The following is a 14877-nucleotide window of genomic DNA, read 5'->3' on the forward strand; positions in this document are numbered from 1 at the left end:
TAAGCCTCCCTAACTGTCTTAGTCTCTTTGGGCTGCTATAACAAATTACCATAAACTGGGTAGCTTATAAAGAGAAATCTGTTTCTCATGTTTTGGAGACTGCAAAGTACAAGATCAGGGCACCAGCAGATTCAGTGTCTCATGAGGGGCCACTTTCTGCTTTAACATCTTCTCACTGTATCCTCATATGGTAGAAGGGGCAAGAGATCTCCTTGGGGCTTTTTTTTTTTTTTTTTTTTAATAAGAAGGGCACTAATCCCATTCATGAGGGCTCTACCACCTAATTGTATCACACTGGGAATCAGGTTTCAATAACTAAAGATACAAGTCATTTAGCATAATATTTTTTAAAATCCACATTTTATGTTGTAAATGGGGTTACCGTTTTTAAAATTTGAGATCTTACGAAAGTTTCTTATACTTAAGTTGATTTGTAATGTCCTCAACTATTAGTTGATAAATGAGAGTCTCAAGGTAGCTGCACATTATTTCAGGGGTTGTTATTAACAAACAAACACTGGAGGAAACGTATTATATTTTGTATAGTTTATTATACAAATGATAGTAAAACAGTGAATTTTAAAGCGTCTCCCTAATCTTTCATTGTGAATGAACAGTGATGCAGGGAGAAGAGACATTCAGAAGAAAAATCATGTATGTATTATTAAAGTAGAAGGGATAAAATGTTCAGAATGACAATGTATTTAAAAAATAACCTTGTTGGAATTGTACATCTATCATTATCACAACATACTTATTTGATGAAGCTAAAGAAAAGCCAGAAGGCTAATATGGCTGGATGAGAATAGCATTTTAAAACGTTTTCAGCAACATTCTAGAAATTCGTCCATTTTAGATCCATTATTTCCTGTTTAGTTCCAAAATTGAATTTCATACAAGTGCTATTATCCCAATAGTTTTTTCAATTGTCACTAGTGATCTTGATCCATATATTGCATTCATAATATCCAAAATAAAAGAATATTTCATTAATAACAGGTGTTTTCAAAGCTTAAATATATTTCAAAAACCAATGACAGTTAAAGTAGGGGTTCTAAATTTTTGCATGTCTTATTAATAAGCTTTGTTGTATAGACTAAAATTTTGGTTTCGTAGACTCAGAAATACTAAATTGCCTATTGGGTTTTGTGGCTTCTTGCATCAGCTCCTGCAACTGTCCAATTTGTTCATCACGAAAGTCATTAAGTTTTTCTTCTGGGAGGAAGGTGCCAAAACATGCTTTTCCAGTTGAATTTTGTCTGTTTTCATTAGCTTGTTGCGATAACACTGTTGCATACACCTAAAAAGATAAAGAATGAAGGTTATAGATGTAAAGTTTAAATAATATTTAACATTAGAGGACTTGAATTCTGAGTCACCTATTTTTCCTCATCACTAAATGCAGAAGCATTTGGTTAAGGAGATATATAGTTGTGAAGATACAATTCATTGATAATTTCATGTATATCTATTTTTAGCACTTTAAGAGTTTTAATCAACTTTTAGCAAAATTTTTAACCTGGATATAAGTAAAGAGTGGTGAGTCCACGGATGAGCTTCAGAAGCATGCATAAACCACATCAAACCATATGCAAAATTGTATTTACACAAGTACAGACATCATTTCTGGGGCCATAGCTTTCAACAGATTCTCAAACAGGAACCATGGGTCTTTTTTCCCCCAATTCTTATTTTAAACCTGCACATGTACCCCCTAGATACAAGGGGTACATGTGCAGGTTTGTTAGATGGGAATAACTGCATGATGCTCAAGTTTGGAGGGAGTAAGCACAGTACCCAACAGGTAGTTTTTCAACCCATACCTCACCCTTCAGTAGTCCATGCTGTCAGCTGTTCCCAGTTTGCATCTATGTGTGCTCAATGTTTAGCTCCCACTTAAAATTTTATTTTTCTGTTCCTGTGTTAATTTGCCTAGGATCATAGCATCTATGTTGCTGCAAAGGACATGCTTTCATCCTACTTATGGCAGCACAGTATTCCACGGTGACATGTAATACATCTTCAAGTGAGTCTAAGTTCATTCCTATGTCTTCAATTACAATTTTAATTTAAAACATACTAGAGAGAAACTTCTTAAACCTTTAAGCCTTCAATATTTAACAACTATCTGTGTCAAGAAAAACTTTTTCATGTTCTAATTTTGCTTATTCATTAAGTACATTCAGCCTAATATTCCAACTATCCCCATCTGCACAAGTGCCACTGTTTTGAAACAGACTCACTCTAAAATTAATCTTTTAAGCAGACAAAGTACCAAAGTATTTTAGTTCATGAAGTTAAAGTGAATGAACTGGCTAACTCTGGATAATGCTGCTACCTAATCTGGCTTGAGATACATAAATTGCTTGTAATTGCTGGAATGGCGGCATTGCCAGAGCAACTTTAATTCCAAACATTCCAAACCTATGGAGAAAATATTTTTCCATGATTTACAGAAATCCACTTATTAAGATGAAAACACTTCAAGTTTTATCAATTCCACTTCTATACGCTTCAGGGCAGGCAGGGTTTTTCAACCTCGGCACTATTTTGTGTGTGTAGTGGGGGTAGGGGTGGGGAGGGGTTGGTGAGAGTCTGCACTGTAGGATGTTTAGCAGCATCTCTTGTCTCTGACCACCAGATGGCAGTAACACCCCTCTCCCAGTCTTGATAATCTAAAATGTCTCCAAACGCTGCCAAAGGTTTCCTGGCAAGGCAAAATCACCCTACCATCCTGAAGAAACTTTCAAACATGTGAACAAGTACCATGCACAAGAATGTTGATTGTTAGAATGTTGATTGTTAAAGCAAAAAAAAAAAAAAAATTGGAAATAATTGTACTTCAACAGGAGAAAAGTCAAATAAATACACTGAAATTTACTCAGATGATTATAAAGAAGTCATAACAAATAAGCTACAAGTCTATGTATCAACATGGATGAAACTCCAAAAAATAAAATCTAGAAAGCAGGCTTTAAGAAATTATTCATTTGCAAAAATGGACAACTAAGGAGCTCTAAATAGCAAAAACAGAGGACTCACAACTCCCAATTTCAAAACTTAACTAGAAAGCTACATTGAACAAAACAGTGTGGTACTGGCATTAGAATAGATGTATAACACCAATAGAATGCGGAGTCCAGAAGTAAATCCTTACATATATAGCCAATTGATTTTTGATAAAGATGTCAAATCCATTCAGTGGTGGAAAGAATAATCTAGTCAACAACTGGTGCTGGGAAAACTGAATTTCCACATGCAAAAGAGTGAAGTTAGATACCCCATCTTCTACCATATACAAAAATTAACTCAAAGTAAATCAAAGACCTAAATATAAGAGCTAAAATCATGAGAATCCTAGAAGAAAATATATAGGTAAATCTTTATGACCTTTGATTTGGCAATAGGTTCTTAGATATGACACCAAAAGCGCAAGCAACAACAAAAATAGATAAACTGGACAGTATCAAAATTAAATACTTCTGTGCATCAAAGGACCCTTAATAGTAAAAAGACAAACTACAGAATGAGAAAAAATTTGCAAATCATATCTGAAAAGGGTTTATTATCCAGAATATATAAAGAACCACAACTAAAGCACATGAATAGACATTTCTCCAAAGATATACAGATGGCCAAGTACATGAAAAGATGCTCAAAATCATTCGCCATTAGAAAAATGTAAATCAATGCCTGACTTCACCCTAAGATGTCTACTATAATAAATTTTTTAAACCCCAGAAAAATAACAGTTGTTGGCAAGGCTATGAATAAACTAGAATCCTCATACATTGATAATAAGAACACAAAATGGTATAGCCACTGCAGAAAAGACTGGCAGTTCCTCAGAAAGTTAAACACAGAATTACCATATGATCCAACAAATGCACTCATAGGTATATATCAAAATAACTGAGAACAGGAACTCAAACACATACCTGTATACACAATAGACGACATTTGGAAAATAACCTAGATGTCCACCAGCAAGCAGATAAAATGTGGTATACACATACAATGGAATATTTATCACCCTTAAAAGGGAATGAAGTTCTGATCCATACTACAACATGGATAAACCTTGAAAACATTACGCTAAGAAGCCAAACAAAAAGACATATTGTATGATTCCACTTACATGAAATATGTAGAATAGGCAAATTCATAGAAAGAATAGAGAATACTAATGGCTGGGAGGAGGTAGGAGAGGGTGTTATTGTTTAATGGCCACCGAGTTTCCGTTTGGGTGAGGAAAAATCTAGAATAATGTCGTTACAATGTATCATTTACAGTGTCCAGGAAAAAAATAATTAAAAATTATTACAAACACAGTTAAGAGGCAATCAATGGAGACCAGTGCCTGAGATTATTCAGACATTAGAATAAGCAGAAATAGATTTTAAAGCAGGTACTATAAATGATAAGTATGTAAAAGAAAATACAGTCATCATAAATGGGGCAGATAAATCTCAGCAGAGAATGAGGAATTATAAGAACCAAATAAATTCTAGAACTCAAAAATGCACAATCTGGAATTTTTTAAATGTCACTTAATAGTAGACTGGAGATGAAGGGAAGATTCATGAACTTGAAAATACAGCAATAGATTATCCAGTTTTAAATAGAACAAAACTCTTAAAAAAAAGAATCTGTGAAACAATGCCAAAAGAGTTACCATAAGTTTAAGTGGAATCCAAGAAAAGAGGTAACTGCCTTAGCAGAAAAATAAATTTTAATGGGTATCTTATTTTTTTTTTTGAGACGGAGTCTCGCTCTGTCGCCCAGGCTGGAGTGCAGTGGCGTGATCTCGGCTCACTGCAAGCTCTGCCTTCCGGGTTCACACAATTCTCCTGCCTCAGCTTCCCCAGCAGCTGGGACTACAGGCGCCCGCCATCACACCCAGGTAAATTTTTTGTATTTTTAGTAGAGATGGGGTTTCACTGTGTTAGCCAGGATGGTCTCAATCTCCTGACCTCATGATCCACCCGCCTCGGCCTCCCAAAGTGCTAGGATTACAGGCCTGAGCTAAAGTGCCTGGCCGGGTATCTTATTTTTATAAACTTTTATGAATTTTAATGAATATTTTAAGGAAAAATAAATTCAAGAAGCTTAGCAAGTTCCAAGCAGAATACAAAATACTATACCTAAGCATATGATAGTTAAATTGTTGAAAAATAAAGCAAAAATCTTTTTTAAAAGTTTAAAAATATCTATGTATCATTTACAAATATATGCAAATGTACAAAACATAAAAACAAGCATGGAAACAACCAACATCAGGATCCTGATTACCTCTGAGGAGTAAGAAGGGGGAATGAATTTTAGCTGTACCTTTTAATATTTATTTTCAAAAAGTGAACTAAATATTTCAAAATATTAATATTTGTTAAATCTGAGTGGTGAATACATAACTTTCCCATTTTTGAAAGTTTTCATAACTTTGTGTATAATTTCAGAGAACATTTCACTTAGGGTATAATTTGTAATAATTATGGGAATAATGTTTCTTATGGAAAGTAGAAATACATTTCATGTGTGAGAAATGATCAACGAATGAACATCTTGGGGAGAAAGACTCACGAAAAGGAAACAAAAAAAAACCCAACCTTTCCCCTGTACAACATCCATTACTGACTAGTCTTTGACTCCATGTACTTGCAACAGCATTCCTTTCCTGGCAAGAGAGAAAAATGGCCAAAATAAAAATAACTTCAGGACCACAATTTGGAGGTTTCCAGATACAGGAAGAAGCAGCAGTAAAATATGAATTTACGACTAAGTCACCCTGCCAAGCATATCTACCTGGAGGGAAGAGACTCAGAACAGAAAAATACTACACTACACATTAACTAACAGCATCCTTTGGTTTCAAACTGTTATTCTGGCTTCTAAGAATAAAGCTATCCCGAAAGTTAGAAGATTCCTATGATTGCTCTCTTGAACCAAAGAGAATGTGCAGTGCTTCCTCAGGGTAAGTTAAGCAGCTGCTTCAAGTAGCAGAAAGCTGTCGAAGAGAGATACTTTTGAGTATGGTGAGAGCAGGTGCAGTGGGCTGAATGGTGTCCCCAAAAGATGTCAAGTCCTAATCTCTGAAACTGTGTTACCTTATATGTATATTAAGGTTTTGCAAGTGTGATTAAGGATTCTGAGACGAGATTATCCTGATGGTCCTGAAAATGTGGTCACAAGTATTCTTAGAGTGGATGAGTATTCTTAGAGGGGATGAGAGAAATTAGGCATACAGAGGAGAATGTGATATGAAGAAAAAATTAGTTTGGAGTGATATGGCCATAATTCAAGGGAATCCTGGATCCATCAGAAGCTGAAAGATGTGGATTTCTTCCCTAGAGCCTCTCACTCTTTAAATTAGGCCTCTCCAGAATACACTACCATTGTTTTAAGTCAGGCTGTGGTAATTTATTACAGCAGACACAGGAAATTAATACAGCAGTGAACTACAGGAACAGTCTTAAAGTCTCCTAGTAGAAAAAAACTAACCTTCATGCTATCCTGTTTCCCATTAGAGTTTTTGAAAAGGCAGAGAAGCTGTAGTACCAGTTTGTCAGTGATAGAACAATTAAATATTATGAGGCCAGCTGTGACTTCACTGTACTCTCTAATTCTCTACCTGTATATTAAACTTGCTTATAGTCTGAATCAAATTGATACTATTAAATTACTGGTATGGTCGAGCACACTGGCTCACACCTGTAATCCTAGAGCTTTGGGAGGCCAAGGCAAGAGGACTGCTTAGTTTTTAGTAAACCAAACATCACACATTCTCACTTGTAAGTGGGAGCTAAATGATGAGAACTCATGAACACAAAGAGGGGAACAACAGACACCTATATAAGGTGGAAGAAGGAACAGAAAAGATAACTATTGGATACTGGGCTTAATGACTAGGTGATGAACTAATCTGTACAACAAACCCCTGTGACACAAGTTTACCTACACAACAAACCTTCACATGTACCCCCAAACCTAAAATTAAAATCTAAAAAATGTGTCAGTTTAACAACATTAAGAAAACAATCAAATTATAAATTAACTTAAATTACTTAAATTTTAGAACTCATTTATCTATTATACAGATGTTTTTAAAGAATAGAAATGAACTATATTAGATTTCTTCTTACCAGCATTTAGAATCAAACTAAATAAACCATTTCAAGGAATAACATAAAAAGAGAAACAACCAGATATTACGTGCCTTCTGATATTAGTACATATTACCAAAACAACAACAACAAAACCAAAAACAAAAAAAATACACCTAATAAGCCTCTACATCTAATTATCAATTTACAGGAAACACAAGAGACCTAAGTGTTAAACGTCACCATGGGAATGCAATCAGCATGATTCAGACTATGAAAAACTACATAACAACGCCAGTCTCAGAAGTAATAAAGGAAAAATGGCAACTTTACAGTGAAGAAAGCAGAAAGATACCACCTCAATGAAATGATCAAGGTAAACATCACCAGTAATAAGTCACACTGCCCTCATGTACCTCCCAATAATTAGGCACTGAGAGGATGTATCACCTCGGTGGTATTCTTGCCAATAATGCACAACCTCAATCTAACCATAAGAAAACATCAGATAAAGTTCAATTAAGGGACACTCTATAATATACCTGATCAGTACCCTTCAAAAGTTTTAAGGCCATCAATGACAAGGAAAAAGGAAGGAAGGAACTATTACAGATTAGAGTAAACTAAGGAGCTCTGATTAGGACTAAATGTGATGCAGGATCTTGCATCAGGCCCTGGAACAGAAAGAAAAAATTCCTATAAAAGCTGGTGAAACTGAATATACTCTGTAGTTTAATTAATAATATAATATTGCATTAATGTTAGCTTCTTAGTTTTTATAATAGTACTATAGTTATGTAGGCTATTAACAGGGGAAGTAGCTGCAGAAAGGTATAGGGAACCTGTACTATCTTTGCAACTCTCTTCTGTAACTCTAAAATTAACTCAAAGAGCTAAACAAAAGAATTTTAGATTTAACAGGTGTATCAACTAATTATAATACATTTATTTATTTCTTATTTGAACAAAAATGCTCACAGTGGCTCATGCCTGTAATCCCAGCATTTTGGCAGGCTGAGCTGAGTGGATCACTTGAGGTCAGGAGTTTGAGACCAGCCTGGCCAATATGGTGAAACCCTGTCTCTAATAAAAATACAAAACTTAGCCAGTGTGGTGGCATATGCCTGTAATCCCAGCTACTCAGAAGGCTGAGGCAGGAGAATTGCTTAAAACCAGGAGTTGGAGGTTGCAGTGAGCCGAGATTGTGCCACTGCACTCCAGCCTGGTGACATAGCAAGACTCTGTCTTAAAAAAAAAAAAAAAAAAAATGCTGCTAACAAGAAGAATCAGGAAACTTTAAAAACTGACTGGATGTTTGGTATTAAGAATTATTTCGGCCAGGTGCAGTGGCTCACGCCTGTAATCCCAGCACTTTGGGAGGCAGAGGTGGGCAGATCACGAGGTCAGGAGATTGAGATCATCCTGGCTAACATGGTGAAACCCTGTCTCTATTAAAAATACAAAAAATTAGCCAGGCGTGGTGGCGGGTGCCTGTAGTCCCAGCTACTAGGGAGGCGGAGCTTGCAGTAAGCCGAGATAGTGCCACTGCACTCTAGCCTGGGTGAGAGAGTGAGACTCCATCTCAAAAAAAAAAAAATCTAATTTTGGAGGTGACAGGTGACATAATAGTACGGTCATGACTTTAAAGAGTCTACATTAAAATATCTAAGAAAAATTTTATGTTTGTGATTTAAAAATCTGGGAGAAAGAGAAATAAGTAGGGGTACAGATGAAACCTGATTGGCCATGAGTTGACAACTGTTGAAGTCAAGTGATAGGTACACAGTGGTTCATTATATTTCCTCTACATTTTATATGGTTGAGATTTCTCTAAATTAAAAAAATGAATATATACACATGCATACACACATTCATATATAACTTAAAATTAGAAACATTCAACTAAAACTATTTCAATAACTTCTCACTTTCAACTATGGGTTTGAAATTTCTTCTCAAAAAAGCTTCCCAGGTACTGGTGCAGTCCACAGCCTGTTAGGAAGCAGGCAAGCATTACCACCTGAGCTCTAACCTCCTGTCAGGTCAGCAGTGGCATTAGATTCTTACAGGAGCATGAACCCTATTGTGAAGTGCCTATGCAAAGGATCTAGGTTATGTGCACCTCATGAGAATATAATGCTTGATGATCTGAGGTGGAGCCATTTCATCCCAAAACCATCCCCTCCAACCTGTAGAAAAATTGTCTTCCACGAAACCAATCCCCAAAAGGGGACCGACCGCTTACAGTTCTTTGATAAAGCCTTGATTTACCAGTAGTTTTTCTTCTGTTTCTAGAAATATTTCTTAAACATCTTATCATAATAATTTCTTACAATATACATTTTTAAAATCCAAGTAAGACATACCAAAATCATTTTTAAATAGGTTTCACAGTAATTTCCTCACCAAAACAGTAGGATTTCAGTACTGTCACTTTAGCACATAGCTGGTGAACCTTTCTTTAATAATTTACTTTGTGTACCATTAATATTTTTATTTATAATGTAAATCATTGAAATTCCCCACAGGCTAGAAACAAAGTGGCATAAAATTCCTTATATAACTGACATACAAAAATTGAGACTGAGACTGACCGGTTCAATAAACAAATCTGGGCCACAATTTAAGATTCCAATAATGAACAATGTTGGAAGAAGAGAATTGGATTTGAATATGGAAAGGTGGTAAGAGTCACAGAAGGACAAGACCAAGAAAACAATGGATTTCGGAGAGTTCAGGACTCTGAGTAACAGGACTATGAAGGCAGAAAAGCTACTAGACCCATTCATCCCTTAAAAAATACATGCATATAGAAAAAGGTATAAGGATTGGTCACATTAACTATAGTTCATCTAGACTACAAAAGAGCATGCAATAGTTAAAAAGAACAAGGTCAAACATGTACTGACATGAAAAGCTTCCCAAGTAAAATAATCAACTTGCAAAATAACATGGATATATGCCATTTGAATATGCTTCAAAACATGTACAAATTTAAACAGAGGCTGAAAGGATGGCCAGAAACTTTTAAAGAATAGTTTTTCATATTTTGTTCTGAACACCTCAACTCTGTACTGTTTTGATATTTTATAATAAATATTATTTAAGTAACTAAATGAAAGGGAAAGAAAGGAAGGAATAGCTATAGGAAAAACTTGGGGATAAGGAAATTACAGCTCCAGTATTTCATTTGTCCTTAACAGCAGAGATCAAAGCAATTTTGCAGATTGTAATTAATGTAATTTGAACACAAGCTTTAAAAAAGAAAATCTAAGTTCTCATTATTTTGTGTAATCACGTATCTAGTATTTGCTCATCTGTGTTTTCTAAAACAAAATTTCAACTAAATGGCCCCAAAGTAATAATGATATATGAAAATCCAAACTGTCAAGCTCTGTAAATAAAGATAATTAGTTGCCTCACAAAAGGCTATTCTTATTTAGAAAAGCATGTAGCATAGGCCTCCTTTAATACTAAAACCAAATGGTGTAAAACATTTTATGAAAATAGCATTATTAAGGTACTCATCAACTGTATAGAGTTCAAGAAAATACCAAACTATATGACATCTATCCCATTAAAAACTTGACTTTTTAAATATTTTATATACAAAGAATTTCCTCAATAGCATAAAAAAAGATTTTAGGTTAAATCATAAAAATGCTGTCACAATCAATTAGTCTGATGCCTTTCTTTTGAATTATAAAAATTATAAATTCCCTTTAAAATGGGCATAAACCGTGCTACTATTCTCACAACTTCCTGGACAGCTAAAATGACAGTAATTTTTTATAGTTTTGAAAAATTATTTGTATTCTTCAATGTAAACAACCAAAGGAAAGCCAACTATTATTTAGGAAAGAAAAAGGTAACTTTCCCCCAAAATTTATTCAATTATTGTAAGATTCTCTTTAGCAACACTGAACCAACAAACCTAAGTTGGGAGCATTTGGTCAAGCTTTCCCTAGAGAACTTATTAAAAATACCATGACTCCTAGAGGAGCAAAAACAAAAAACACCCCTCTCCACAAGAAACCTGAAAGTTACCTGAATTACAATAACTAAATTCAAAGACACTTTGGGGATTTGAAGCACATCTGCCCAAGTCATTAATACAGAATATATTATAGAAAAAAAAAAAGAACCTACGTTGGCAATGATAATAAATTTGGTTTCTTGGGCTCATTCTGATGAGGTTTTATGATTTTCAAGTCAAAGATGATAGATTATACATGCTATTTCTTAGCCCACAAACATTTGTAATATATAACACTTTGATATACAGAGTGCAAAGAATAGAAAGTAACACTAGTGTCACTAACAAGTGAATTTCTCAGGTGGCCATGAAGCTTAGCCTCTGTGAAGTCAAATTCCCCAGGTTCCTCTGTAAGCCAAACTCAAGATTCACCTGTGACTCCCAGAGATGAGCAAAAAAAGGTGTTAGTTGTGACACAGCACAGCAAAGATAAAAAGAAAAAAAAGCAAGAACATAGAAAGTTCTTGGCTAAGGAAGCAGTAAGGAAATGTTATAGAAAACCTAGTTCACAAATATTCTTTACATTTGTCTACTATAAACTCTATGTTCATGATATTTGACACTTACAAATCAAATGTCATAATGTCAGAAATGAGAAGTCAGCACAGAAAATAAGCACATTCTTGTTTATGAAATTCATCCAAAAGTTCCCAGAAACAATAGCATTGAACTTAAGGTAATATTACATAATTTACTTCATCTAAAAATGTATTCATAAAACTAATTTTAAAAATACATTTTCCTGATCATTTAGGTGAATGGACTATTTGTACATTTTATGTTTTATATATAACCTTTAATTTATTCTTTAGTAATATTAGAATTCAGTGAGGCACAAGGAAACTTTCTGGAGTAACAGATTTTTGTTACCCTGAATGTGGCGACAGTTTCATGAATGTATACATATTTCAAAACTCACCCAAGTATACACATTAATATGTGTGGTTCACTGTGCATCAATGACACCACAGTAAAGCTGTTACGTTAAAAAAAAAAAAAAAAAAGGAACTAGCCAACTCCTTACCTTACTCACTTATACCTCAATGGAGGTGAGGATGGGTTCTAGCAAAGTAGCAAGAAAATAAGTTTAACTGTAATACCTAAGGATGACAATGATCCAGTTAGATAAGAATGTATATACACTACTGATTTAAAAATTGATGGGGAACAAAAAACAGCTTATAAAGCTAATACACAAAACTCAAAAAAAGCTTTTGAAAAAATTCTTCTAAATATTTTACTACATCATCAACAACTAAATTGTAATAGCTAATAGAACAAAAAAGTCCACTCCTAGACATTAAAAGCATGAAGAGTTCAAAACTATAATTTTATTTTTCTTTTTTTACGTTTTTTATAATCAGGCTTTTTCTTTTCACTCTACAGAAAAACTGCATTTAGCAATAGATTTTTAACTACCTGCTCATCTGTAATGCAGGTTAATTCTGTATTTTAAAAAATTATATAAATTAAAGGACATGATGCATTCAAATTCTATTTTGATGTAATCGGTTTAGAAAATCCCCAATTTATTGAGAAAATAAAATTAGTACGTTTTATAACAAATTATTTACATTATAGCTGTCACCAAAAATATGTATAGCAATCTGCATAATTCTTACTCTCCAAAGGAATCTATCAAGTGAGTTACATCAAATCAAATATTTTAAAAATTATATTTGATATATACAGAAATTGATAGTACTTTCACAGTTCAATTTGGGGTAATACTGATCCAAAGCAGAGGATCATGATATTAATACTCTTTTTTTTTTTTTTTTTTTGAGACAGTTTCGCTCTTGTTGCCCAGGCTGGAGTGCAGCGCCACGATCTTAGCTCACTAGGTTCAAGTGATCCTTCTGCCTCAGCCTCCCAAGTACCTGTGATTACAGGCGCCCGCCACCATACCCAGCTAACTTTCCTATTTTTAGTAGAAGCAGGGTTTCAACATGTTGGCCAGGCTGGTCTTGAACTCCTGACCTCAAGTGATCTGTCTGCCTCCCAAAGTGCTGGGATTACAGGCGTGAGCCACCGCACCCAGCCCTGAAAGGCACATTTTAACACAAAATTTAAATATATTCTAATATCTTACAAGTTATCTTCTGTATTTGTTATTCTAATTAACCAAATGAAAGAGTGTATCACAATCACATTTCACATTACCCAGAGTCTACACATCTGTAATCAAACTAAAATATCAAATAAGATAGCTCACTCACTAAAGGAGAATATAAGAACTCATTAAAGGAGAATATAAGAATAAGTATATAAGAAATGAACAGGATATTTATTTGTAGGCTAAAAGAAGAGGGGATAAAAATTAGTTTACAAAGTAACATAATAAAAAATGTAAAAGGCATGAAGAAAACACAAAAGCCAAGCGTATGAAACCTCTCACCTTGGAGTCAACACCTATCCCAATTACACCCCCGGTTAGCAGGAAGAAGTTAGAGCAGTTGTCACACTTTTTCCATCTTCACTAGCCCACATCTTAAGATTAAGGTGTTATAAAACCCAAAGGAAGGGATTGAAACCATCATTGCAAAATTATAACTGAGACAGTGAAAGAGTTCTGACCTAACCAACTCCATATTGCTTCTCACGTCCAAGCTGTCCTTATTTAATCCTGGGCACAGGTTGAATTAACTTTGGGAGAATTTAGTTTACAGTTTGAAACAAAGATAACACATCTTTCCCAAAACAAACCCCCTTCTTGCCTGGGAACTAGACTGCTGTTGTAGGACTAACAAATTAGCCAAAAGATTATGATTTCAGACTCATGCAGCTGGAGGCTACAAGATTCTGACCCTCCCCCAAATTACTCCTGGGGATAATATCACTATTGTGAAACTTAAGATTGATGCAGGATTTTTTGCTCTAAGCTTAGTTCAGCTAAATCCAGGTTCTTGTCTCATGACCAGGAAAAATTAGGCATGTGAACACGTTGAAGGGTGATGAGGGCAGAATTCATTAGGCAAAAAGAGGGGGTCCGGCCAGCAAGCTTCCACCTCACAGAGTGAATACCAGGGCTCCCACACATGAGCTGGAGACCAGGCTCCTCCCATGCATAAAGCACAAATTCCTGGTGGCTCCACCCCATTCCCCCCAGTGCATGTGGGCCTCTAGTTCACTGTGGGCATGCCCAGGCAAGACCCTGTGCAGGTATTCCCTTATCTGCACAAAAACATCCAGTGTACACACTTGTGGGTGGATTAGAGATTCTCCAGGGACCCTTCCTTATCTACCTAGGCATTTGTCTGCCTCCTGCCTCTATCAAGATCAGTGCTTGTTTTGCAGCCCCTGCACTTGGATCAGCTGGCACCACCCAGATCGATAAACTGGCTTCATCTGATCTGTGGGCCCCCACCCAGTGCAAGAGGATAGCTTCAACTCTGTATGATTTTATCTCTGACCCCACCAATCGGTACTCCTGACCCACCGTCCCCCACCCACCAAATTTTCCTTAAAAACCCTGATCCCAAATGCTTGGAGAGATTGATTTGAATAATAATAAACTCATCTCCTGTACAGCCGACTATGTGTGAATTACTCTTTCTCTATGGCAATTCCCCTGTCTTGATAAATTGGCTCTGTCTAGGCAGAAGGCCTGGTAAACACATTGGGTAGTGTTATTAGTCTGTTCTCACACTTCTCTATTAAGAAACCTACCTGAGACTGGGTAATTTTTGAAGAAAAGAGGTTTAATTGACTCACAGTTTGGTAGCCTTAACAGGAAACATG

General features: G+C 35.3%; 1 protein-coding gene across 2 annotated transcripts in view; it reads right to left on the minus strand.

The window, feature by feature from the left end:
- Positions 1–531: 531 nt before the first annotated feature.
- The window catches only part of SDHAF3 (succinate dehydrogenase complex assembly factor 3), a 76762-nt gene continuing 62416 nt past the window's right edge, over positions 532–14877 (minus strand). The window contains exon 2 of one of the 2 annotated variants that reach the window (XM_032760918.2): positions 532–1300. In XM_032760918.2, coding sequence (XP_032616809.1) covers positions 1097–1300 — 204 coding nt within the window. In that variant the 3' untranslated portion in view covers positions 532–1096. The remainder of the gene's footprint in view (positions 1301–14877) is intronic. The other variant, XM_058447020.1, reaches the window with a different exon arrangement.

Source organism: Hylobates moloch, unplaced genomic scaffold (genome assembly GCF_009828535.3).
Source record: "Hylobates moloch isolate HMO894 unplaced genomic scaffold, HMol_V3 SCAFFOLD_1, whole genome shotgun sequence".
NCBI classification, from domain to species: domain Eukaryota; kingdom Metazoa; phylum Chordata; class Mammalia; order Primates; family Hylobatidae; genus Hylobates; species Hylobates moloch.